The 27,287-nt window shown below is 44.8% G+C and overlaps 1 protein-coding gene across 6 annotated transcripts in view; it reads right to left on the bottom strand.

The window, feature by feature from the left end:
• Positions 1-233: 233 nt before the first annotated feature.
• The window catches only part of Mboat2 (membrane bound O-acyltransferase domain containing 2), a 179,247-nt gene continuing 152,193 nt past the window's right edge, over positions 234-27,287 (bottom strand). For 5 of the 6 annotated variants that reach the window (XM_004660061.2, XM_045137475.1, XM_045137477.1 and 2 more), the window contains 8 exons: positions 27,074-27,128; positions 20,602-20,785; positions 16,830-17,022; positions 12,009-12,112; positions 8,791-8,855; positions 7,194-7,326; positions 4,448-4,599; positions 234-3,064 (listed from right to left, as the gene is read on the bottom strand). In XM_004660061.2, the coding sequence (XP_004660118.2) occupies positions 2,839-3,064; positions 4,448-4,599; positions 7,194-7,326; positions 8,791-8,855; positions 12,009-12,112; positions 16,830-17,022; positions 20,602-20,785; positions 27,074-27,128 (1,112 nt within the window). In that variant the 3' untranslated portion in view covers positions 234-2,838. Of the gene's footprint in view, positions 3,065-4,447; positions 4,600-7,193; positions 7,327-8,790; positions 8,856-12,008; positions 12,113-16,829; positions 17,023-20,601; positions 20,786-27,073; positions 27,129-27,287 lie in introns of those variants that run through there. The other variant, XM_045137479.1, reaches the window with a different exon arrangement.

The raw sequence follows: 27,287 nt of genomic DNA, 5'->3' as shown, positions 1-27,287 counted from the left end.
TAAAAAATGTTTTTATTTATTTGCAAGCAGAGAGAGAATGAGAATATGGGCATGTCAGGGCCTCCAGCTGCTGCAAACAAAACTCCAGATGCATGCACCACTTGGTGCATCTGGCTTTACATGGGTTCTGGGGAATTGAGCCAGGGTCATTAGGCTTTGTAGGCAAGCTCCTTAATCACTGAGCCATCTCTTCAGGCCAAAATGCTTATTTTAAAAACAGAATAAGCCTGTAGTAAAGTAGTGCCAACTCAGACACACCAAATTTATTATTGTTTTAAGAAAATAAACTTGAGGGAAGAACACTTTTGCTCATTTTTCCCTGAGTAGTATAAAATGAAATACAAGTAAAAACATGCTGATTATTTCTGGAGTAATTTTACAAGACCGAAGAATGGAAAAACAATATAATAACACTTGAATTCTATTCTTTTGATAAAAAGCTTATATTATAGTGAATTCCTTTTTGCCCAACAGCAGGAGACACATTCATTTTCAATTCTTCTACTACAAGTTAAATAATCTTAACAACATCCCAACTAGACCTATTCATGCTATGCAACACATTTTTTTCTTAAGAACAAATCAAGAATTAATTTCTTTAATTTTTTATTTCAGATTGCACATCTGTGATTATTTCTCCAAATTAGAAAAGAGTCATTCAAAAATTGTTTCATAAATGTAACTACTATATATTTAGAGGGTGAAAAAAAAAGCTACACCGGATCTGTAATGAACCACCTCACAGGGTCCAGGAGCAGGCCATTCGTCTTGCTTTCCGTGTGACAGTACTGTGAGTATAAATTCACTGAGCAAGAAGCAGGTGGCATGGCTTCACTTTAGAGGCTTAGAAATAAACTATGTTCAGAAATGAAGTGTCTGGAGAAATGACAACGGTAGCAAAACCCAAACCAAAGTTTTTATTGCGCTTTCTGGCTTTCACGCATGCAATGACTGGGGCTGTCCTTAATCTCTGGATTTGTTCACTTTCTTTAACAGTGACTTGTCCTCCAGAGCTTTCATTAAACAGAGGAGGCATTTGGGGGACAGATACTTTCTGTAACAGGCTTTTCTTTCCCCTTACTTTCTGCAGCTAGCTAAGTTTCAATGCGTGGAAATACAGAGAAAATTTCTTTAGCCATCTGTCCCTTCCTGAAGAGAGGTGGGGTGGAGGACTTGGCTAAGCAGGTGGGAAACAGTCTGCTTTCAGAAAATCAGACCCAGCAACGCTATCCCAAGGTCCAGCAACACACTGGCACACTTGTGGCGGGCCTCAGGCCTTCCAACTCTGTCTTGCTTCTTTGGTTGAAACACTATAAAGTTTAAACCACCCTGTCGGCTCCTAACTTTACTCACAAAAGTATTAGTGACAAAAAAGCACTCATTATAGACAATTTGCATTTCATTTGAAGATTTAAGGCAAAACAAAACAAATTCCGTAAAATCTTGGTCAAATTTCAGTAAAGACCTGCCCCCGCTCTCCCACAGGGCCAGATCTCAAGCCTGGCTGAGGCTGGGGGCTACTTGACATTAAACTCACCTCAGGCTTACAGCTACTACGACCTGTAATATTGCTATGGGATTAAAGGACACACCTACTAACTCAAGGCAAGATTATTATGGCAAAAATGGCCCCTAACATGGAAACACATTTCTGTTTTTATAGAATCTAAAACCCACTTGAACAACATTTAATTAGAAAAATTTTAATATATGAAGTTAAAGAATTTTGGAAATGAATTCATATTGATTTTCAAAAAATGCCATTCAGACTCAACAACTAAATTTTCTTTTCCCTAAAACCTTCTCAAATAGCAAAGTGACAGGGCTAAGAAACTGATTAGCCATATAGTTTCCTTAATTACTAGAGATTTTTTTTCATAACTTCCGAGCAATCTACCACTGTTACTCTCACAATCTCTCCTAATTCTATATAATTTATGCTCAGCAAATTTCATTTAAAAGCCCCAAATATCACTAGCTTTCTGTACCGCACAGCCGTACTGCGCTCGGACACAGGAAGGGAGAGGCGCTCTGATGCTAGCTAGCTCCAGGCCGCACACTGCTTTCTTTTCCTGCCTGCCTGATCGCTCTTATTTTTGTTTTTAAGAAAATAGGCCTAAAATATCACATTACCAACCTTTAATTATGTTTAAGAAATTCGTCCTGGAAGGGCTCCCTGACTGACACAAGGTAATTAAGTTCCCCAGAAAAATAAGCTACATGTAATTTAGCATCTGTTACTGTTTACAGTGCCATCATGTATTGTCATCTGAGATACCTTCAGAAAACCCTTCAAATACTGAGTGTTTATTGCATTTTTAAAATATCTGCAAGCTTAAATATCTAGTTTTAAATTCCTCCTCAATTCCTGTACAGCACACAACATCAAATGTTGAAATAGCCTTCTCACAACATTACATTTGAAAATACCATTTAGGAACAATGTTTTAGGAAATAGAAGGTTTAAGGCAAGACATTCATTTGGAAAAGTTAATCTCTCAATCATCCAGACTGACACGATTATTTTTCCACTTCTTCAGTGCCTTGGGATATGCAATGTACATTCAGCAACAGGGCACACATATGACCTGAAGGACATATGCTGAGGTCAGAGTGCCCTGTTGAAATATGGAAAAGTTTTTATAAGGCGTGGCCCACAGGGACATGGTAAGGGAGGGGTTATTTCGTTCCATGTTCAATCTGGTATGCAGGAAATTCTCTATCTATAACTGTCCCATTCCCCTTGGTTAGTCTGTTTTCCTTAAACACAGGCCCTCTGTAAAGATGGTAAGTAGTTTCTGTTCACAGATCGCAGCAGTCAGGAAGAGGCTCCCTACATCACTGCGTTAGCAATGAGTGTCTGGAGCCCAGGTCTTGGTTCTGACTGCAAATGTTGTTTGGTGTGGAAAAGCTGTTCTGTCCCAGAGAACTTTCTCTTTCGTCAAACTTTTTGGGTCGTGAGAGCTCATTATTTTCATGCGCATTCTTTCCTCTTTGAGTTTTTTTCACCGGCAACAATAATAAAACTAAGATACCACAAATGTGAAGGCAGTAATACCAGGAGCTAAAAGGAAAGGGAAGACAGTTTATAAACACTGGACCATTAGGAATCCCCAATAATTCACCCTATAGACCCCCTGGCACCTTGTGAGATGGGACCCCACACTATAGGCTGGAGGGAACTGATAAAGCATTGTAGATTTCCCCCAATTTGCAAGCAATAAAGCTAGATAGTGCTTACTCTGTAAGGGGTCAGAAGGCTACATAGGTGTGGTGGTGTCATTCAGGTGTCTCCCATAAACTTAGGTGTAGTGTCTTGAATGCTAGGTTCCCAGCTGATGGAGATTTGGAATTAACACCTTCTGGAGGCAATGTACTGCTGGAGGCAGGCTTATGGGTGTTAGAGTCAGTGTCCCCTTGCCAGTGGTTGCAACACTGTCCTGTTGTTATTGTCCACCAGATGTTGGCCAGGAGGTGATGTCCACCCTCTGCTCATGCCATCGTTTTCCCCTGCCATCATGGAACTTCCCCTTAAGCCTGTAAGCCAAAATAAACCCATTTTTTTCCCACAAGCTGCTCTTGGTTGGATGATTTCTTCCAGCAATGTGAACCTGACTGCAACAGTAAAGTTGGTACCAGAGGAGTGCATTGCTCCTAGACACCTTACTATGTGGCTTTGGCCTACTGTAGCTGATTTTTAGAGGAATGTGGAAGGATTTGAAACCTTGGCCTAAAAGATGCCTTGCAGTGCTATAAGTACAGCTTGATGGACTATTTTGATCAGAGGTGAAAGACCTGAATGCAGTAAGAACAATGGACTGTGAGGTTTGGCTTCTGAGGGTAAGAAGGAGCTTTGCTTGGACTGGGTTAGAAGCCGTTTGTGTGAGAGGCTTGCTATTATGCCCATGTCCTGAGAATTTGTGCAGGGTTGCTTTGCATAGAAATGGACCGGTGTGTGTAGACAGATATGGCATAGAAATGAAATCTTTGGGCTGAAACTTCTGTCTGTTCAGTTGCAATTATATTAGAGATTGCAACTTTTGAGATTGCTCAGTACTGCAATATCTGTATCACACCTTCCAAGCTCAGGGTCTAATGCGGAAGAGGTGGCAGGAAGAATGTAAGAGCCAAAGGAAGGGCAGGACTCCATACAACATGCTCCCTCCAGACACAAAATGGCCTGGATATCCATGACCTCACAGTGCCTGACACTACCTACACAAGACCATCATAAGAGGAGGAAAAGATCAAGACATCAAAAGTAAAAGAGAGACTGATTGAGATGGGGAGGGGGTATGATGGAGAGTGCAGTTTCAAAGGGGAAAGTGGGGGGAGGGAGGGTATTACCACTGGAGTATTTTTTATAATCATGGAAGTTGTTAATAAAATAAAAAATCAAAATAAGAACTGTAACTCCTCCTGCTGGCACAGGTAAGAGGAGCCTTACCTGTAAAACATGAGCGACGGTTTCACAGAGAGAAGCACAAACGGCACGACGGTGTAACTTATTGATACCTGGGTCACCGCCCAGGTTATGACGTCATACAAGAACTTAAGTAGAGGAGGCTCAGAGAAATAATGTCTGAAGTTATTTCTCATCTGAAATAAAGAAACAGAGAAGATTTGCTCTATTTTTAAATTGATGTTTGTACAAAGTTATACTGGCAATAACAAGAAGGATGTGGAATAACTTTCTCTCCCTCCATGCTTCTGGGAGCGTCTGATTTGCCACTACCACCATCGGATTGGGGGGGGGGGTTCCAGAAAAACTAATATATGGATTGAGGGGTGTGCTGAAAACAATTGGTGAGACGTGGAGACCTCGAGGACCTCTCTTCCATGTTCCTGTAGCTCTGACGAGAGCTAGCAGTGACACCGCCCAGAGCTCCTCACATGGCCAGTCAGGAAGGCACACAGCATCCGATCTGCCCTCAGCTTCTCTTCTCACTATGAAAGGAGGCCGCTGTGCCCACGACAGACCAGAAGGTCCAACACTGAGCTCTGGCCAGACAGCACGCTCTCAATAGCCACACTCATTGAGGGAAGCTGGAAAGAGCCTCTTCTTAAGATGTCTATTTTTTTTTTTTTTTTGAGATGGGGTCTTTCTTTAGCCAAGGTTGACCTGAAACTGTAGTTTTAGTGTGTCTTAAATTCACAGTGATCCTCCTACCTCTGCCTCTGGAGTGCTGGAATTAGAGGTGTATACCATCATGCCTAGCTCCAAAGGTGTGTTTTGTTGGTTTGGTTTTTGGGGTGCTAGAGATGGAACTCAGGATTTTAAGCATGCTAAGCAAGTGCAATGGGCTACATCCGCAGCCAAAAGAACATGTCTTCAAATAGCCACTATTTTAATAGCATTTTCTAAAGCTTTCCAAAATAGTGAAAAAAATTTCACTTTTGAAATGCACAAACCACCTAACATGATATCCTTTTCCTACACATGCCTCAATTTTCTTGTCTAATGCTTTCACAGGGGAGCATGACTGCCACTATGAACGGGCCACGTGAATTGTTTAGTGAATGGTCAGTGATTTCATACACAGGCCAACACTCATAGTGGCCAGAACCAATTCTGGCACCTGTAACATGTTGCCTAGCTCGCTGTGAGGCACCCATTCTTTGGTCCATTGTGTCCCCTAACAAGACCATTCCTCCTGTGTGCCCTTCAGTATTCCATTCCTCATTAAAAAAACCCTTATCTGGATGGTGATGTAGCTCAGTGCTACAGCACTTACCCAGCTTGCGCAAGGCCCAGGTACAATCGCAGGCTACAGAGCACCGCAACAAAACAAAGCGAAAGGGACCCCACCTCACCTGGCTCTGTGGCACTGCAGAGTAGGATCAGGCTTCTCCCAGCCTGACGCTCAAGCGTCTCACGACCGCCCTCTTCCTCTCCCCTTGGCCTAGCCAGAATTATCCTCTGTGCATACACAAATTCTCTTCTTCAGTTGAATTTACCTGTCATTTCCCAAATACACCATGGCTTTTATTGTCTAATACCATTCCCATGCCTAGAATATAATCATGTTCTCCCCTAATTATACTTGTCAGTACTGAAATAGCCTCAATTTTGGTGTGTCAGTGTGTAGTGTATCTGTGTGCACAGGTTCACTTGCATATAGAGGGCAAAGGCTGACCTCAGGTGTCTTCCTCAATTGATCTCTGCCTTGACACAGGGTCTCCCTGAACCTGGAGCACACCAATTCAGTTAGAACAGCTGAGCAGCAAGCCATACCCAGGGATGGATTTCCTGCATCTGCCTCCCCTGCCCTGGGATCACAGGAGTGTAGCACCACACCGGGCATTTTTATGTGGGCACTAACGAGCCAAGCTCAGCTCTGAATGCTTGTGTGGTGAGCACTTCACCCCAAGAGCCACCTCCCGAGGCCAATCTCATCTGAACTCTTTCCTGATGAGCCCAACTCCAGCCAACCTAATGCAGGGACTGTTTTCATCTCTCAACATAGGACTTGCTATCTGGAAAGCTCAGGGAGTCTCTCATCTATGCCCTGGGATGTTTGCAAGGATACACACAGAGAATAGATACACAAAGACACTTATGCCCCTAGTTAGACCACAAACTATCAGGAGACACAGCCCTTAATTACTACTTCTTGGTATTTCCCTCATACACTGTTAAGTGAAGCCATTTATCCATAAGTGCTACAATAATAAGCTCAGTAGAATACCCTTTGGTAATGTTACTTCTTTCTAGTTAACTTTCCAGGACTTACACTAATTTATTCTTTTTTTTTTCTCTCTCCCATGTTATCAACTTGTCTCAATTATTTCCCAAAATATGGCTCCAGGTTCCAACCAACGACATACTCTAACATGGTATTTCCCTCTTGGAATGGTCCATCCATTTCCCAGGATTATCTGTATTCCACACAAGGATATGGCTGTCAAGAAACATTTCTAGAATAAACCCACCCCTTCTTTGTCTAAGTGTTTTCCCATGAGATATTCTGTAAACACAAGTAGCATTCTGTGGCGCCTCCCTCATGCCGGCACACCATCTCGTGGGGTAAGACAAGCACGGAGTACGGCACGTGGGGAGCACTCAACATCAAGCACATTATACACGTAATGTCAACTGGGCAGGACAGCGTGGATCACAGCCAGTGAAATAGAGTCTACCTTGTAAAGAAGGGTCACTCACTTAATTATAAAACAAAATTCTTGATACTTACAGCTCGTGCTGCTAATGTCATTAACACCCCTGTTAGAAACGTCAGATAATATCCTGGGTATACCCCATGCCAAATGGCAGAGAGAAAGAACGTCTGGATTGTTGGACTGAAGGACGCTCGTTCATAACACACCCTAGAAACCATGAAAAACACGGAGAGCCAAGAGGAGTGAGCGGATCTGAGTTCACAAACCCCACACGGGTCCTTCTTCTATTGTACGACAGGGTCAAGGTGGCCAGGAAGGCAAATACCATTCATCTTGGCCACTAGATGGTTGGCAATCTCAGGGAAATTACAGTTATTAGGTTTGTCAAATTTAGGAGCATAAATTTACTTTCTATCTTCTTAGTAGCATATATAATTGTGAAGACAATTGTTTCCAGTGTTTGGGAGTCTGTATACAATTTATTTTACAAATAAAAGATGTTAATTTTAATTGCTATTAGATTTAGGATTTTTATTCTACGTTATTTTGTTACTTTCGTTGAAACCACAAGAACTTCTGACGACCTTTAATAACATCATTCTTTCTGACAGATGGGCCTGGGCTTGGTCTAGTTTTGGCAGGGTATAGTATCCAGATGAAGATAAGATTTTACTAAAGTAGAGTCACTGGGAAGACTGTTGGAAGTCACATCACGATGACAGTATATGTTGTTGTCTCAAGAGATACACCCAACTATTGTTGTTCTCTCAAGAGATACACCCAACAACTGCTGTGTCCCCCGAGTCCCATGCCCAGCCCCGTCTTTCCTAGGCGCTCCACCCTGACACCTAGACACTCCTCATCTCGTCTCGTCTCAAACTCCTTTGGAGCTGCTCTTTGTTCCCCTTTGCCCTGTCAATGTTCCTGATATCTCACTCTCTCAAGACCTCACTACACGGGGCAGCGTGAATCTGATCACACAGCCAAGTCGGTAGTGAGACTAAACTCTGATTGTATGGGACAGGGACTTTGTCTTTTGGACCCTCAAATCTCCGTATCCTGGGTGTAACATAAAACATCTGCTGAACTGAAATATTTAAACTGGAACTGTTCCAGAAATGCTGGGCATACCCACAGTGGCTGTGCCTCTCATAGCTGAGGGCAGGAGCTCCAGAATGCTGGTGAGTTCAGATACAGGCAGGGCCTGAAGCAGGCTGAGGAACACTGGGGCACGGACATTTGCCACAAGCCCATACGGTTATTTGAGAGTGCCTTGCTTTGATGGATGTTAATGTCACTTCCTGGGCAATACCAAGGCCATAAGGTCATTCAGCACATTGTTAATTTGATTCAGAAACTGAAGTCAGGGCTGGAGGGATGGTTTAGCAGTTAAGGTGTTTGTCTGCAAAGCCAAAGGACCCAGGTTCGATTCCCCAGGACCCACGTTAGCCAGATGCACAAGGGGGCGCACGCGTCTGGAGTTCTTTTGCAGTGGCTGCAGCCCTGGTGCACCCATTCTCTCTTTCTCTCTCCCCCTCTCTTTCTCTCTGTCAAATAAGTAAATAAATAAATAAAAACAAAATATTTAAAAAAAGAAACTGAAGCCAGTGAGGCACACCTTCAGGTACTGGGTGCCAAAGCATGCCTCAAATTGTTCTTGAAGGAACATACCTTTTGAGCCAAAGAGCTGTCTGGATATTCCAATTATCAAGAAACATCTTGAAACTTGTCGACATCTGGAAAACAAAGAAACCTTTCTTTGGCTAACAAAATAATGAGGCTTAAAGTGATAAAAAGCTTACTGTGATACATTGAAAATAAAAATAACTTCATGATAATGGTGGTGCACTGAGTCCTCTTTCCTTAGTACTATTTTCTAACAAAGCAGTATCCTTCCATAGGTGGAGTTTATACATTGTTGGCAACTTCTATTTAAGTTGGGTATCACTACTTTCTCCTGTACTAGGCAAGGGTTCTACTGAGCCTCCATTCTACAGTCCAAGTATTCTTTCTGCCTAGGCTGGCCTGGGCTGGAACTTGCTATGAAGCCAAGACTGACCTTAGTCTCGTGATCCTCCTGCCTCTGTCTCCTAAACAGCTAGTATGATAGGCAAGTGCCACTGTACCCAGTTCAGACCTAACAAAGTTAATAATTTCTTTTTCTTTTTCAGATGTCTTGTATGCTGCCCAAGTTGACCTCAAGTTCCTATGCTCATGCAGTTTCTTTTTTTTTAAATTTTTTTTGTTCACTATTTATTTATTTTTTTTGAGAGCAACAGACAGAGTGAGAAAGGCAGATAGATAGATAGATAGAGAGAAAGAGAGAGAGAGAGAGAGAGAGAGAGAGAGAGAGAGAGAGAGAGAGAGAATGGGCACGCCAGGGCCTCCAGCCACTGCAAACAAACTCCAGACACGTGCGTACCCTTGTGCATCTGGCTAACGTGGGTCCTGGGGAATCGAGCCTCGAACGGGGTCCTTAGGCTTCACAGGCAAATGCTTAACTGCTAAGCCATCTTTCCAGCCCCTCCTGCAGTTTCTTAATACAGCCTCCCAAACAGCTGTAAATATGGATGCATACCACCATTCTCAGCTCTCATAATTTAACCTCACCCAGTACCTACTGTGTATGCAAATATCCTTACATTTTTTCTTTTAATGTATTTCTCTAGTTGGCTTGTTCAATCTGGATCTAAACATGATTCATACAGTGAGTTTGGCCAGCCCCTCTCTCTCTTTTTTAAAAAAATATTTTGTTTTTATTTATTTATTTGAAAGAGAGAAGGAGAAAGTGAGGGAAGGAGGGAGGGAGAGAGACAGAGAGAGAGTGAGAATGGGTGCACCAGGGCTTCCAGCCACTGCAAACAAACTCCATATGCACACGACCCCTTGTGCACCTGGCTTACGTGGGTCCAAGGGAATCGAACCGAGGGTCTTTGGCTTTTCTGCGAGCACCTTAACCGCTAAGCCATCTCTCCAGCCCCAGAGTCTCTTTCAATCTGCACCAGCATCTCCTGCTTACTTCATTCATTACCCATGACAATATCTTAGAAGAAAAAAATGGGTCAGTTGTGCTATTGAATTTCCCACTTCTGGACCTAATGGTGAAGTTATTTCTCTCCTCTCAATATTCTTTCTAAATTTAGAAGGCCCTGGGGACCTGATTCTGCCACTACCTCGGAGCGGTGCCCCACTTTCCATAGCATTCCCTCGTAGGCACTTCATGCCTTGCTGTTTACTGAGGCTCACGCAATGGGTCCTGCCTGGTGCCTGTAATAATGTTTCACCTGACATTTGGGCCATTTTTCTCCTGCTCCTTCAGGACACTATCCTATCTTCTCAGTAGGCCCATGGTTGCTTGGGGCCTCGCTCATGGTTCCCAAGGCAGTCCCTAGGGTTAGCACCGCTCCATGCTGAGTTCCCACACTGATGTTTAAGTGTCCGCCGTACACTGGCCTACTGGACAACTCTGTGGGTCTAAAATTTGCATGATTATCTTCCTTTCCCTCTAAACTGGCAGACACAGTTTGTCTTGGTGGTTTTGATTTGTTACCAAGTTTTTTCTAGTCACTCACCAATTTGTTTCCCTAGCCCCTCTCTGATTTGTTTGTATCTTTCTACCCCACTGGCAGCTCACAGCAACACAACATCCTCCTGACAGGCTTCTCTGCCTCTTGAGGACAACGTTCCACAGCCCTGACACTCTAAATGCATTTGGCACGGCTGGGCGTGGTGGTGCATGTCTGTAATCACAGTATCGATGAGGCCGCCAGGGAGGAGAGTCACGGGATTGAGGTCAGTCTCGACTGTACAGCAACTCGGGTTCAAAAATTAAATAAGCCGGGCGTGGCGGTGCACGCCTTTAATCCCAGCGCTTGGGAGGAAGAGGTAGGAGGATCGCCGTGAGTTCCAGGCCACCCTAAGACTATATAGCGAACTTCAGGTCAGCTTGGACTAGAAAGTGAGACTCTACCTTGAAAAACAAACAAACAAAAACTTAACTCAATAAACAAAAGAAAACATAATTTAAGGTCACCTCTTTTGTCCGCGTATACAAGCCACCCATAATGCTCTAGCACTCTGGGGGAAAGCTCAAAGCCCTCAGCAAGGCTTCCGAGATGTGCTTGTCTTGGCAACTACTTCCCTTGGGCTTTACCTTTCAGACCTTCCTGTGGTCACCCACATGAGCTAGCCCTCCCATCTTACCCCACAGGCTGTCCTCCTTCCTGCAGTGCCTGGCGATCTTCTATTTCAGAGACTGTTTTCCTTAAGACCCCTTGCTCGAGTTGCCTACCCTCTTCTGGATTTCAACTTTACAAACACTAGATGCCTACACCTTCCTGCCCGAACCTACTTTCCAGCACTCTGTAACCTCTTATAAGACTGAGCTACGTGAGGGCCCATATGGGACTTATTTCATTTACTGCATCCTCAGTGGCTACAGCATATCATTGTCTTTGGGGAATGAAAGACTGAACGGCACTATGATTAAAACCACCCTTCAATACTGCCTTTATGACAACACATCACAAACTAGGACAGCAAACTATGGGGTTTTATGTATGTGATGTGGTGTGTTTAGGTGTGTGGTACGAGCCTGTGCCCTGTGGTGGGTGCCCCTTGTGATGCTTTCACATGTGGAAGAGTGTGCTTTACGCAAGCCTGGGCAATTACCCGGTCTCTGGTCCCTTTGTGGGGCTGGGGTTTCGAGCGCCTGCGTGGCCACACCCAGCTGTGTGCATGTGTTCTGGGGTTCTAACTGGCAGTTTCAGGCCCTCTCAGGCCCTTATGCTTGCGTAAGAAACACACTTAGCCACGGAACCATCTCTCTAGACTCAAAGTATGGGGTTGACATCACGAGATGGTAACTGTCTTCTCAATTATCTACTAACCTCTATTTGTTGAATTCTCAAATTGGAAATTAAGTCCCAACGAGCCACTCCATTTCTGTCATATCCTCTGAAACCAAAGCCTGCAGCATTATTAATAGCGTCAGCTGTAGCAAACAAAAAAGTAAGAAACTTTAGAACAATTTTTCTAAAGAAGTATGCACTCATATATTCTGTCTTTATTCTGTTTTTTTTTTTTTAAAGATTTTCCTCTTTTTAAAATTTCTATTTATTTATTTGGGAGAGAGGGAGAGAGAGAGGGAGGGAGAGAGAGAATGGGCACGCCAGGGCCTCCAGCCACTGCAAGCAAACTTCAGACATGTGTACCCCCTTGTGCATTTGGCTTACATGGGTCCTGGGGAATTGAACCGGGGTCCTTTGGCTTTGTATGCAAGTGCCTTAACCACTAAGCCATCTCTCCAGCCCCCTTTCCTCTGCTTATTGCTTTGATCCTTTTGTCTTCCTCTGTCCTCCAGATCAAAATGTTGATGGGCTCGGAACTGTGCTGGTTTTGTAAAGGTAATGGTGACTACCATGGGCTTTACTCTTATTCTTAAGAGAAGGTAGAATCTTTACCATAGGAGGCAGCAGAGTGCGCATTTTCTGGAAGGAGCTGCCAGGGGAGGGCTCTACCCTGGGATAACCGTGGCTTTCAGACCTTTGAGTCTCTAAATAAATAAGAATATATAATGGGGCACAGCGTTTTAATTGTGCTTGCTTTAAGAACCCATGCGACATATGTCTCCAAAATATACTTTCCAGTCCTTTCATCAGTGTTCAACTAGACACCTTTGTTTACAGAACTCCCTCAACTAAACCCTTTTCCAAACAACTAGAAGTGTTTATAATTTATACCACTGACACTGTAACAAAAGCACAAAAAGTTGAAAACTAACAAAACCCAGCACAACACTATACCTACATAGACACGTGTCATATCTGTAAGTTGTTTATTACTTCTTTATCACATTAAACAAAAATTGCACTTGGTGAAAAATAAACAAGCAAGATTGACCTCTCTGTCAGGTATAAGTAGTCAAATAGATATGAGTCTTTAAGCCCACCAATATAGTTAACACTCGTATTTAATACTATACAAGAAAGATGTGTTAGCTGGGTGTGGTGGCGCATGCCTTTAACCCCAGCACTTGGGAGGCAGAGGTAGGAGGATTGCCATGAGTTCGAGGCCACCCTGAGGCTACATAGTGAATTTCAGGTCAGCCTAAACTAGCATGTGAGACTACCTCGGAAAACCAAAAAAAAAAAAAAAAAAACAAAAACAAAAACAAACAAACAAACAAAAAAACAGAGAGAAAGATGTGCTAATAGCTGCTGCTCAAACAGTCCCCACCTCTTTTAACTTCTCACTTATTCTTTCTCTCTACCCTATTTGGCATTCTGCCACCTGGGAAGCCCCCAGCTTCTAGCCACCCACTCACATCACAAGAGGACTGGCTCAGGGAGTGCTCAACAGCAGAGAGCGGAGGAGTGAGCGTCAGGTGTGTTTTCTCGGCTCTGCTCCTCCAGCTCCCCTGCAGCCCATCTCCAGATAGGGCTCCCAAGGCTCCTCAGCCGAGCTGCTGCGGTTCCAAGTGCCTCACTGTTGGCAGCAATTTAAATGTTACTATGTCCCTACATGGGTCAACTCAATGGTTTCCGAACCTGAGTTAAGAGGAAAACTGCTCAGACCACAAAGAGTCACGTCTTTGAAGGGGCCAGAAAAAGGCTGCATGTAGTCGAGGACTCCTAGAAGCCTGATTAGATGTTGGGAGACCACAAAATGAGGAAATAACTGCCACTATCTGGGTAGCCACTTAGTAACATTAAAGTTATAATTTCAAAAGTACTTGTATGCACATGAAGTCAGCAAGGTAACAACCCAGAATCCACTTCTATCATTCTGTTAAATATTATTTATTGTTGAAATGCAAAAACAAAATTAAAGAATGATTTTGCAACTCTTGGATTCCTGAAAACATCTTCTCGGATTTCCCAGAAATCATTAAGCTTCAATCTGAGAAGCAAACAGACAAGTAAAAACAAGCAAGCAAGCAAAGGACTCGAGAGAGGAGCAGATGGACATGTGCCCAGATGCTGAGACAGGCTTTCGTCCACTCCTCTACTGACACACATTTCAGCTTACACCTTAGCTCCTAGTCAGCACTAGGACCATTATAGTGTGGCTGCAGCATACATGCTTATTGACTTGGATAGCCTATAAACTTATGCCTAAGAAGTGTCTAAAGTCTTTAAAATGTAGTTCACCTTCTAATTTATTTATTTAGGGAGGACTGAGGGAAAAGAAACTAATCTCACCTTGTCTTCTTTGTTCAAACCACATATTGGAGAGAGGGGAATCACACAGCCCCTAGGATTGTTTCTGATTGCCAGAACTAGCAAATAAATAATTAATAATCTCATGCAATTTTACATATATACAAAGAACTTATAGTTTTCTCAAAAGCCTCATGAATTTACAAAGATCATTAGGAATCTATTTGGTATTATTGGTATTTAAATTTGGCTAGAAGAAATGTGAGTTTGGATCCATGCAAGGGCAGGTAGGTAATACATGGCTGTAATTCCAACACTCAGGAGGACTGAGAAGAGAGGACCTTGGGTAACAGGCAAGCCTTGCCTATTTATAAGACCCTGCCTCAAAACAAGTCCTCACATGGTAACTATATATTTTAATTGGTCACTAATTTGCCAGGCCAAAGTAACTTTTTTTTTTTTTTTTTTTTTGGTTTTTCGAGGTAGGGTTTCACTCTGGTCCAGGCTGACCTGGAATTAACTCTGTCATCTCAGGGTGGCCTTGAACTCATGGCAATCCTCCTACCTCTGCCTCCCGAGTGCTGGGATTAAAGGCGTGCGCCACCATGCCCAGCTCAAAGTAACTTTTAATAATGCTATTATGTGTAATGAAAGACTGAAAATTTGAATTTTAGTAATAAAAAAATAAAATCAACAGTGAAAGCTGTACCTATCATTGGCCTTGCTGTGCTGATGTGGTGGGACTCTATGTGCTACTTACCTAAGGTCCACGCAAAATAGTATTTAGGTCTGGCAGCCAAAAGAGAAATATACAGTTAGGTGACTTAGGTTGGCTATGAAGCTGTGGCCTGGAATCGCTTGTCAATGTTGTACTCCACAGTTGTGCAGTTGTTCAAATGCTCACCGAGTACCGAACATGAGCACGGTGAACGGGACACGATCTTAAGAATAAAGGCTGGAGAGATGGCTTAGCAGTTAAGTGCTTGCCTGTGAAGCCTAAGGACTCCGGTTCGATTCTCCAGGACCCACGCTAGCCAGATGCACAAGGGGATGCACGCGTCTGGAGTTCATTTGCAGTGGCTGGAGGCCCTGGCGTGCCCATTCTCTATCTGCCTCTTTCTCTCTGTGTCTGTTGCTCTCAAATAAATAAATAAGCAAACAACAACAACAAAAGAATAAAGACAGGTGGGGCTGGAGAAGATGGCTTAGCGGTTAAGGCGTTGGCCTGCAAAGCCAAAGGACCCCAGTTTGATTCCCTAGGACCCAAGTAAGCCAGATGCACAAGGTGGCGCATGCATCTGGAGTTCATTTGTGGTGGCTGGAGGCCTTGGCATGCCCATTCTCTCTCTCTAACTCTTCCTCTCTCAAATTAATAAAATAAAATAAAAAGAATAAAGGCAGATAAAAGACACATATCAGAATCTTCACTTATCCCACGAAGTATGTCTACTTCAGTCCATCCTCCACAGTGTGGTCAGTCTTATGTGCCATTAGCCTGCCTGAAGCTTCTTAAGGCTTGGCAGTGTAGGAGAGGCCTTGTGAAAGGATGGTTTACCCCTCCCAGCTCCATCGTTTCCACATGGTCCTCATAACATGGGTTATAGAAAATAAAGAGCCTCTTTGCTCATGAATGTAAAACTAACTATTTTTCTCCTGAAATCATTCAATCTTTTTTTCCCCCTTTGGTTTTTTGAGGTAGGGCCTTGCTCTAGCCCAGGCTGACCTGGAATTCACTATGTAGTCTCAGGGTGGCCTCGAACTCAAGGCGATCCTCCTACCTCTGCCTTCCAAGGGTTGGGATATTTATTTACTTATTTTGGCATTTTGTGGTAGGATTTCACTCTAGCCCAGGCTGACCTGGAATTCACTCTGTAGTCTCAGGGTGGCCTTGAACTCACTGCGATCCTCCTACCTCTGCCTCCCGAATGCTGGGATTAAAGGCGTGCACCACCACACCTGGCTTTCATTCAATCTTCAAGATATGGCTGAATGCTTTTTTTCCCCCTTGTACTTGTTCCACCGTCAGGCATCAGTGAGCCTCCTGTGGTGTACTAATGCGATTTTATTCACTTTGCTGCTGAGGTATTGACCATACTACAGCACTGCCAACAGTTGACTTAACAGGTGTTAATAATGGCAAGCTTACTAAAGTCATGCTAAGTTATCAAGGTGTAGAGACTCTATCATATATGTTAGCACCAGTTCTAGCTAGCACAGACTCTAGCATGCAGCAAGCATTCAATAAATAATCTGTTGTGATTGTTTATCTTATAATAAAATGGGCCTTACACATGAACACAGATGACCCTAATTTTTCTACTTGGTCTTCAACCAGATATCCTCAAGGGGGCACTATTGAGCTGGATGCCGCTGCATGCCTTAGTGAGTAAGTAGGTCTAGTACCTGTGGAGCCCGAGGCAGGGGAAGAGCTTGAACTCCGGAATTTGAGGCCAGTGTGGACAACAATACATCACCACAAAAAACAGAATCAACATTAAAAGAAGGTAAGATACACTCCAGCGCAGCAACGGGACTCTATGTGCTACTTACCTAAGGTCCACGCAAAATAGTATTTAGGTCTGGCAGCCAAAAGAGAAATATACAGGTAGGTGACTTTGGTTGGCCATGAAGCTGTGGCCTGGAATCGCTCATCAATGTTGTACTCCACAGGCAACGCGTTGGAGATGGTCAAGTGAAATAACAAGGAGAGCCCGCAGACTAAGAGCTTGTCACTAACAGCTGCCTGCAAAGAACGAGACGGGCGGTGAGTTCAACCCATGTTATCACCAGGTGACGCCTCCCCAGTGCAGCACAGACTTAGCATACTTTCCTGGTCCAAGATCCGAAGCTGTCTATGCTCGGCTCTGCAGGTCCTCATGGTCCCACACAGGGGCATTTCCAACCTCAGCTCCAGCTAGGCAGCTCTGTTAAACCCTCAATGTGTGCGTTTAGAATTTTCAGGAAGTAAATATAAAAAATTTAAAAGCAAGCACAAATGAACATTTGTGAATGGAAATAAATATAGAAAATATTGAAATTATGTTTTTTGGGAGTGGATCCTAGCTGAAGGTTAAAAGTGATATTAATGTCAGGTATTTAAAATTTTAAGTTAGGGATGGAGGGATGGCTTAGCCGTTAAGGTGTTTGCCTGCAAAGCCAAAGAATCCAGGTTTGATTCCCCAGGACCCATCTTAGCCAGATGCACAAGGGGGTGCACACATCTGGAATTTGTTTGCAGTGGCTGGAGGCCCTGGTACGCCCATTCTCTCTCTCTGTCAAATAAATAAATAAGTAAAACTAAAATATTAAAAAATTTTAAGTTGCTGGGTTTGCCTCTCTACCGAGGAACCTTGAGAGTTCTCTCAGGAGGAAGGTTGCCCGAGGAGACTAGTTTGTAACGTGGAGAGACAGGATCCATAGGGGGCCCCATTTGAGGTTTGACTCCCCAGCTTTCTTTCCTTTTAAAGTTGTGTGAGCATTACTCACAATATACAGTCTGTTGTGCTTGTTCCCTGTTGTCCAATCACTTCATGGACACCACAATCCATATGCTATGTTAACTATGGAAACTATTTGATGCAGCATTGTTTAAGAATAACAAAACTGGGGCTGAAGAGATGGCTCAGTGGTTAAGTGTGCTTCCTGCACAAGCATGAGGGTCCAAGGTGCCCCAGTTCAAATCTCTAGACAACATGTAAAATGGGTGTCACCACATGGGCCTTTAACCCCAGTCTTGCCAGTCACTGGAGTCTCACAAACTTTGGAATTATTCAAAGGAGACTTTGGCTCAAAACAAGGTCAGGCAGTGAAGGGACGGAGTAGGTCACCCTACCTTCCACTCCGTCCTCTATAGACAAGCAACATCTGCCCCAGGTGAACACATGGCACACTGCAAGGGCACATACACATGCATGTACCGTACTACAAACGTGAGCACACACACACACACACACACACACACACGCACACGCACGCGCACATGTGCAAGAGACTTTATAAAAATTCTTTAAAAAGGGCTGGAGAGGGGCTGGGGAGATGGCTTAGCAGTTAAGGCATTTGCCTGCAAAGCCAAAGGATCCCAGTTTGACTCTGCAGGACTCATATGAGCCAGTTGCATGGCATGCATCTGGAGTTCATTTGCAGTGGCTGGTGGTCCTGGTATGCCCATTCTCTTTCTCTCTGCCTCTTTCTTTCTATAAATAAATAAATAAATAAATAAATAAATAAATAAATAAATAAATAAATAGATGGCTAGAGAGATGGCTCAGTGGTTAAGGTGCTTGCCTGCAAAGCCTAAGGGCCCAGGTTCAATTCCCCAGGACCCACTTAAGCCAGATGCACAAAGTGGCGCATGTGTCTGGAGTGCATTTGCAGTGTTGGAGGCCCTGGTGCTCCCATCTTCTCTCAAGTAAATAGTTAAAGAATAACAAAACTAACATTTTCCTGAAAGACTGGTGGAGGCAGGAGGCCGTTCTTGGCAACACTAAGGGAAGTGGTACCTCGTGTACATTTCATTATTTTGAGGCAGGGTCCCACTGAGAGTGCAGGCCACCGTGTACTGACCTCCTCTCGCCTCTTCCCTCTGTCCTGCTGAGACTGAAGGCGTGCACTACCATGTCCGCCATGCCCTGTGTTCTTACAACTCATAGTACTGTAGTTTTAGAAGGTCAGAATCTAAACTTCAGTATAAGAACACTATATAAACTGTGAAAGTAAAGACACAAGAAGTAAAAAGGAAAGGCTGAATCCAAATTAAGGAATAAGTACCTGGATTTAGATTATACTTTAGGGCTGGAGAGATGACTTAGCAGTTAAGGTGCTTCCTTGTGAAGCCTAAGGACCCAGGTTCGATTCCCCATTACCCACGTAAGGCCAGATGCACATGGTGGTGCATGTGTCTGGAGTTTGTTTGCAGTGGCTGGAGGTCCTGGCATGCCCATTTTCTCTATCTGCCTCTTTCTCTAATAAATAAAATAAAATATAGATTATACTCTAAATTGCCAAATAATATTCAAATTAACTGAAATTATTTATAAAGGAATGTCCACAGATAAACACTTACATAACAGATTGGCAGGTGTGGCCCAGGAGCCACCCACCTCTGCCTGCATAGCAAAAGAACTTGTGCTTGGGCATGGAAATTTAGCTCAACCAGTCTCTTGTTGCTGAATATAACTATGTGGTTACATTTCGGTCAAGGGAATTTGAGCAAACGCAGTGTGGACCAGCTGCCATGTTATTCACATACTGTTGACATCTGAGTGCCATGTAGGACAAAAATAAACTTCCATTCACACACTGCCGTATTATTTTCATCTTTGTTTCAGCAGCCAAACGTGTATCTTGACTACTATAGACAAAGGCAATTGAGAGGACTCAGGAAGAGAGCCCACTACCTGCTCCACTACTTCTCTTTGGATCCCAAGAGTCCACCTACCATGTGATGGCACCAAGTGCTTCCAGATGCCATTTGAGGGGAATGGTTTTGTGGAAGGGTAACGTGTGAAGGAAGACTTGAGGAAAGAGTAAGACTTTGACTGCCAGTGATTAACAGAAGCAGGGCCACCAGGAACGTTCCAGTGGGCTGGGTCATAAAGGTAGAGAAGGGAAATGTTTGGAAAAGTGGCCCAGTCAAGTCCGCGAAGAGGGCTTAAATGTAAACCTTCCACCACATGACAGCATTATGTGCATTAAGGAATTCCATAGTTTCCTTATTCAGTTTTTTTTTTTTGGGGGGGGGGGTTTGAGGTAGGGTCTTACTCTAGCCCAGGCTGACCTGGAATTCACTATGGAGTCTCAGGGTGGCCCCGAACTCATGGCGATCCTCCTACTCTGCCTCCCGAATGCTGGGATTAAAGGCATGTGTCACCATGCCCAGCTACTCCCTTACTTAGTTTTATCCTTTAACCATGGTATTGCTTCTACTAGGCACTATTATTAGAGTGTAAATAATCTTTTATCTTGAAACACACAAAGAAACAGATGGGGAACACAGGCCTGGTGGTACAGGAATATAAATTCAGCTACTTGGGAAGCCATGGCTGGAGAATCATGAGTTCAAGGCCTGCCTGGGCTACAGAATGAGGTCAAGGGCAATCTTGGTGACTTAGCAAGACCCTGCCGTACAAGAGGGATGGGGGGGAACACTTGCCTAGTGCACACAGGCCCTGGGTTCAGTCCCAGCAACACACACACATACACATACACATACACACCCGATGGGAAAATTCACCAATTGTAAACATTAGGGTCTTTCAATAAATCAAACAAAGAACTACGAGCTGGAAAGTGCGAGGTCTCTAGATGAAGATCGTGACCTTACATTTGGGGACGGGTCTGCTCTTCCCTGCTGCGCCTCTTCTTTTCCATTTTCACTGGCCTGTGTCACATAGGATGGCCTGCCTTCAATGAAAGTAATGTAGTCTTTGTAAGAGCAGAGTGGACCTGCCAGGATGCCCATGAAGTTACAGTTGTAACTTACATACTCCAGGAGACTTGGCATGCGCCTGCAATGATAAGACACACAGCTGTGAGGTGTGACCGACGCTTTGGGAAGTTTCGTAGGACTAATGGTCATGTGCTCATTGCCTTTACCAGTTCCAAAATAAAAGAGACCTGACTTTTCGTTGTACCACACTTGAAGAATTTGAAAGACAGAGACACAGCAATGCTCAACAGTATTTTTGAGCAGGGGACTTTATAAAGCACTTTATGAGCAATGACAAAGGATTTTCAATGTTTCTCATGATGAAAGACAGTTGTGACATGGCATGGAGAATCATCTGCTACTACTCACTGCCTTCCCCTCCCACAAATGCATGTTGAGTACCATGCACAGGCCCCACGGGCTCCAGGGTCTGCACGTACCTCACTAAGCAAAGGGAGGGAATTTCAGCATTCATGGAACACACATCCCAGTTGTAGAAAAACATCTATGTATGTATGTGTGTGCATGTGTGTGTGTGTGTATGTATGTATGTATCTATCTATGTATCTTTCTATGTGCATGCACGTGTGTGTGTGTGTGTGTGTGTGTGTGTGTGTGTGTGTGTGTACATGCACGTATGCACGTGTATGTGGTGACCAGAGGACAAATCTTGGGTGTCATTCTCAGGTATGCTGGCTGCATCTTTATTTTTATTTATTAGAGTCAGAGGGAAAAGGGGAGAGAGAGAGAGCAAGAGAGAGAATGGGCACGCCATGGCTTCCAGCCACAGCAAAAGAACTCCAGATGAGTGCGCCCCCTTGTGCATCTGGCTAATGTGGGTCCTGGGGAATTGAACCTGGGTCCTTTGGCTTTGCAGGCATGCAGGCAAGCACCTTAACCACTAAGCCATACCTCCAGCCCTAAAGATTTATTTTTTATCTTATTTTTATCTGGTCACATCTATACACACACACACATATCATACATAAATTTGATACACACACACACATATATTGGAGATGCTAAGTGCTACAAAAAGGAGATCTCTTATTCAGAAGTCCCAGAAGGTGACAAGGAACGTAGACAGCAGGAGTGATCAGGCAGGACCCTCGAGCAAGGGGCGTCTGCACCAAGGTGGCCCCAGTAGAGCACACTACCCTGTGCTCTGATGCAGAGCACAGGCAGGGCTGAGATCACAGAGGTCCTGTTGCCTTCTAGCCCATAGCAGGATCTGAGTTCTTTCTTTTCTCCCCAAGGTAGGGTCTCACTGTAGCCCAGGCTGACTTGGAAGTCACTACGTAGTCTCAGCGTGGCCTTAAACTCTCGGCGGTCCTCCTACTTCTGCCTCCGCGTGCTGGGATGAAAGGTGTGCGCCACCTCGCCCGGCTCTATGAGTCCATTTTGAATGAGATGAAACCCTGCACTAGGGATTTACAGACCATGTTTGAAAAGCAACCCTTTAGCCCTCCTGTGGACCCTGCTGCAGCAGGAAGACCCGCAGAGGAACTACAGTGGCATGGACGGTGACAGCAGCTTGAGCCACTGGCGGCAGTGTGCTGCACGGCTTCTTGAAGGAGACCCAGTGCTCGCTGAGGGACTGGCTCTGGGATCTGAGAGAAAAAGGAGATGGAAATGTCTCAAAGCAGTCTTAATTCCTTTGCCTTGAGATCTGCCCAAATGACACAGAGCACACACTGTTTACCAGGAATTCCAGTTCAACTACCAGAAAGGAAGAATTAACTACCTGGGCATGGGAAGGAGACTTCCCGACGAGGCCAGGATCACTCCTTCTCTCTAGGGGGCTCTCTCCCCAGAAAATACATTCCTTGTGGATGAAGAAGTCAAGCGAGCACCATTATATAGTTCAGGCATTTAAAAACATTATTTATTTATTTCTTTGCAAGCAGAGAGAGACAGAGAAAGAATGAGAAGGAACGGATGCATCAGCACCTCCAGCCACTGCAAATGAACCCCAGATGCATGTGCCACTTTGTACAGCTGACTTTACATGGGTGCTGAGGAATCAAACCCGGGCCATCAGGCTTTGCAAGCAAGTGCCTTTAACCACTGCACCATCTCTCCAGCCCTGGACATTTTTTTAAAATTTATTTATTTATTTATTTGAGAGCGACAGACACAGAGAGAAAGACAGATAGAGGGAGAGAGAGAGAATGGGTACGCCAGGGCCTCCAGCCTCTGCAAACGAACTCCAGACGCGTGCGCCCCCTTGTGCATCTGGCTAACGTGGGTCCTGGGGAATCGAGCCTCGAACAGGTGTACTTAGGCTTCACAGGCAAGTGCTTAACCCCTAAGCCATCTCTCCAGCCCGAAATAATTTTATTATTTGAGAGACAGAAAGAGAAAGAGATACAGAAATAGGCAGGAAGAGAGAGAGAGAGAGAGAGAGAGAGAGAGAGAATGAATGGATGTGCCAGGGCCTACAGCCACTGCAAGCAAACTCCAGATGCATGCACCCCCTTGTGCATCTGGTTTATGTGGGTCCTGGGAAGTCGAACCTGGATCCTTTGGCTTTGCAGGCAAGCGCCTTAACCACTAAGCCATCTCTCCAGCCCCCTGGACATTATTTTTATTTAAAAGTAACCACTAGAACAACACAGTCCTCCCCTCAGGCACTATCCAGGTTAATATTCATCCAAACCACTTTAAACACCTTTTCTAATTTTTCTGGTCTATCTGTGTGTGTCTCTCTCTGTCTGTCTCTCTGTCTGTCTCTCTGTCCGTCTCTCTCTCTCTGTGTGTCTCTTTCAACTACGTGTCATTGCAGCTCAGCCCCCAGCCTCAGATTCACGGACAGTTGGGCCAGTGGTTCTCTGCTGTAGGGACTGATTTGTGTTCTGTAGGATGTTAGGCCTCTACCCATTAGATATCAGCAGGTCCACTTTCCCTCAGCTGTGACAACCAGAAAGATCTCCAGATACTGGGGGAAGTTTCCTGGGGTGCAAGAATCACTCTCCCATTAAGCGATGGGAAATAACGAGAACAGACAAAGTTCCTGTCCTCACTGACCTTACACGGGGATGGGAGAGGAACATTTAAAGGGAACAGGCATGGCAAAGGGCTAGAAACAGTGGTGGGAAGAAGGGGGAATTTGATGATCTGTACGTAAGAGTGGGAGGCTGCGTGTGGTGACACCTGCTGGTAACCCCAGTACTGCAAAGGCAGCAGAAGCAAAGAGGCTGGTGACTTGCAAGTCAGCCTGGGCTACAAAGCAAGATTCTGTCTCATAACCAAGCAAACCCAGAACAAGCTGAGTGAATGGGAATGTAGACCTCTGAGTTTCTTATAGAGTCTGATTCTGTGGTCTAAGTTTGAGATGGACTGGAAATTGCATGGAATGGTTTTATCAGGGCAAGGAGAAAAAAAGGCATATTAAAAGGCTCTCAGGCTGCAAAGTACGAAGCAGGCTGTAGAGTCGGGGGGAAAGCAGGGAGTGGTCAGGGAAGCTACCACACAAATCTAGAGGAAGAAGAGGGGCTAGAGGGCACCCGGGGGGACTGGCAAGAAGTGGTCAGAGCAGAGATGACCAGAGGAAGGGCTCACTGGACTTGCTGATGGAATGACTAAGGAAGTGGGAGTCTCCTTATGTCCTTGCTACTGAGGTAAATGACCCTTGCTACTGATAATCCAGGAAGCACACGGAGGACAGAGATCAGGAGTCACCTGTGGCTCTCACATTGAAGACACTGCAGCGACAGTGAAATGCAAGGCTAGATCAGCGTCAGGAGGAGAGGGGAGAGGGGGAGGGAGGAGAGGGGGAGGGGGAGAGGGAGGGAGGGGGAGAGGGAGGGAGGAGAGGGGGAGGGGGAGGGGGAGGGGGGAGGGGGAGAGGGAGGGAAGGGGAGAGGGGAAGAGGTAGAGGGGAAAGGGGAGGGGGAGAAGAAGACAGGGGGAGAAGGGGAGAGGGAACAGGGGAAGGGGGAGAGGGGAAGGGGGAGAGGGGAGGGGAGCGTGGAAGAGGGTCAGAGGGTAGGGGGCAGAAGGGGAGAGGGTGAGAGAGGGGAGGGGAGACGGGGAGAGGGGATGGGGGAAGCAGGAGAATGCAGGTGGTATCCAACAAGGTGGTCATCTGGGCAATGCAGCTGGCAGTTAACCCTCGTGCCAAGCAAAACTGGCAACGAAATCTGCCAAGACCAAGGGGCAGGAAAGAAGAGGTACAAACACCTGAATACAGGGGCAGGACAAGTAGAAGAAAAGCAGAGGTACTAACTAGAGCTGCTTGCTACAAAGAGAGGAGTGCCGATGGACTACAAGGGAACTCATGATCAAGCTTGACTTTTCCTTTAACGGGGGTGGAGGGAGGTGACCCAACAAAGAGGGAGAGAAAAAACAAAACCAACTGGATTCAGTCTGGAGCTGAAAAGGTGGCCTTACACAGAATTATGAATTCTAGGGGGCGGGGGAATACACAGTACTTGAAAAGGAAGTATTTTACCACAGATTCAGGCAGTTTGGTAGGTTTTGAGGTTATAGAATGAAGTAGAGTTACTTCATTTTTATTTTTATTTATTTATTTATTAGAGAAAGAAGGAGAGAGAGAGAGAATGGGCACACCAGGGCCTCCAGTCACTACAAATGAATTCCAGACACGTGTGCCCCCTTGAGCATCTGGCTAACGTGGGTTCTGGGGAATTGAACCTGGGTCCTTTGACTTTGCAGCAAATGCCTTAACTACTAAGCCATCTCCCCAGCCCACTTTAGAGAATATTTTAAAGATAGGGAAGACACGAGAAGCTTCCCAGACATGCAGCCTGGGATCAAATGGTGATCCACCATCACACCATTACAAACATCATCTTTGTATTCTAGCAGCTTTGTATTCATTAGTTCTGCATTTAAAGACAAAGCACTCCATAGAAAAATTTTCCCTGAAGGTAAAATGAGTATTTCATCTCCAATAGTTTAAATTTGACATAGACTTTGCCAAGAAATTAAGTTATTCCTTAGACGACTCTTCAGAAGAATAACAAGGAAAGCAGGCGCTGACCTCAGAATAAATCCTCCAGTCACAATGAGCAGTATCTGAACAGTTCTTCGTTATCTTAAAGGGCACTCTATGTGCTACATTAACACATTATGTTTTAGCCCAGCCCCTGATCTTGGTCGCTCCAAAGCAGCTGCTATTATTGCTACGAAATACTACATGGCACACATGCTACCTTCTTTTTTCTTTCCTTTCTTTTTTTGGTATGTATTTTCAAGGAAGGGTTTCACTCTAGCCCAAGCTGACCTGGAATTCACTATGTAGTATTAGGATGGCCTCAAAGTCGTGGTGATCCTCCTACCTCTGCCTTCCAAGTGCCGCGATTAAAGGTGAGCACCACCACGCCCAGTTACATGCTACCTTCTTATCTTTGAGGAACTCAGAGGCTCAGTGACAAAGACATGGTGGACAGCCCTCATGGAACACTGCGCAGCAGCACAAACATGGACCTCAGCGCCCTGGATGATGCCCAGCATAGCACAGCACAACTGAAAGGACCAAGAAGCCTTAACGCCATGAATAACGTGTGCACCAGGCAGAAACAGCATGAACCATGGTAGTTATGATGTAATAATGCTCACAATACAGTTAATCCCCTCTGTGATGGATAACATGTGCACTGGACAGATACAGCATGAACCATGGTAGTTATGACATAATGACACTCACTTTACAGTTAATCCCCTCTGTGATGGATAACGTGTGCACTGGGCAGACACAGCATGAACCATTGTAGTTAAGATGTAATGATGCTCACCTTACAGCTAATCCCCTACGTGGAGGATAACGTGTGCACTGGGCAGACACAGCATGAACCATGGTAGTTATGATGTAATGACATTCACCTTGCAGCTAATCCCCTATGTGGTGGATAACATGTGCACTGGGCAGACACAGCATGAACCATGGTGGTTACAATGTAATGACGCTCACCTTACAGCTAATCCCCTCTGTGATGGATAACATATGCACTAGGCAGACACAGCATGAACCATGGTGGTTAAGATGTAATGATGCTCACCTTGCAGCTAATCCCCTCTGTGATGGATAACGTGTGCACTGGGCAGACACAGCATGAACCATGGTGGTTACGATGTAATGACGTTCACCTTACAGCTAATCCCCTCTGTGATGGATAACGTGTGCACTGGGCAGACACAGCATGAACCATGGTGGTTACGATGTAATGACGTTCACCTTACAGCTAATCCCCTCTGTGGTGGATAACGTGTGCACTGGGCAGACACAGCATGAACCATGGTGGTTATGATGTAATGATGCTCACCTTACAGCTAATCCCCTCTGTGATGGATAATGTGTGCACTTGGCTGATACAGCATGAACTAAAGTAGTTATGACACTCACCTTACAGCTAATCCCCTCTGTGATGGAGTCAGTTCTTCATCCTTTCGAAACATCCCTGAGGAACAAATTAGGTGCTTTCATCAGTTACTTTTCCTCACTAGAATGGCGTCATTCCTATTCACATTTGCAGCACATGCTTCACATGAGATATCCTGGAGCTATAGTATGTTTAAGGCCCATCTGGACTACATAGGGATTTCAAAGCTGTCCTGGG

Source organism: Jaculus jaculus, chromosome 18 (genome assembly GCF_020740685.1).
Source record: "Jaculus jaculus isolate mJacJac1 chromosome 18, mJacJac1.mat.Y.cur, whole genome shotgun sequence".
Classification (NCBI taxonomy): Eukaryota; Metazoa; Chordata; class Mammalia; order Rodentia; family Dipodidae; genus Jaculus; species Jaculus jaculus.
The sequence above is the reverse complement of the archived record's forward strand: the minus strand, read 5'-3'. Positions and strand labels throughout refer to the sequence as shown.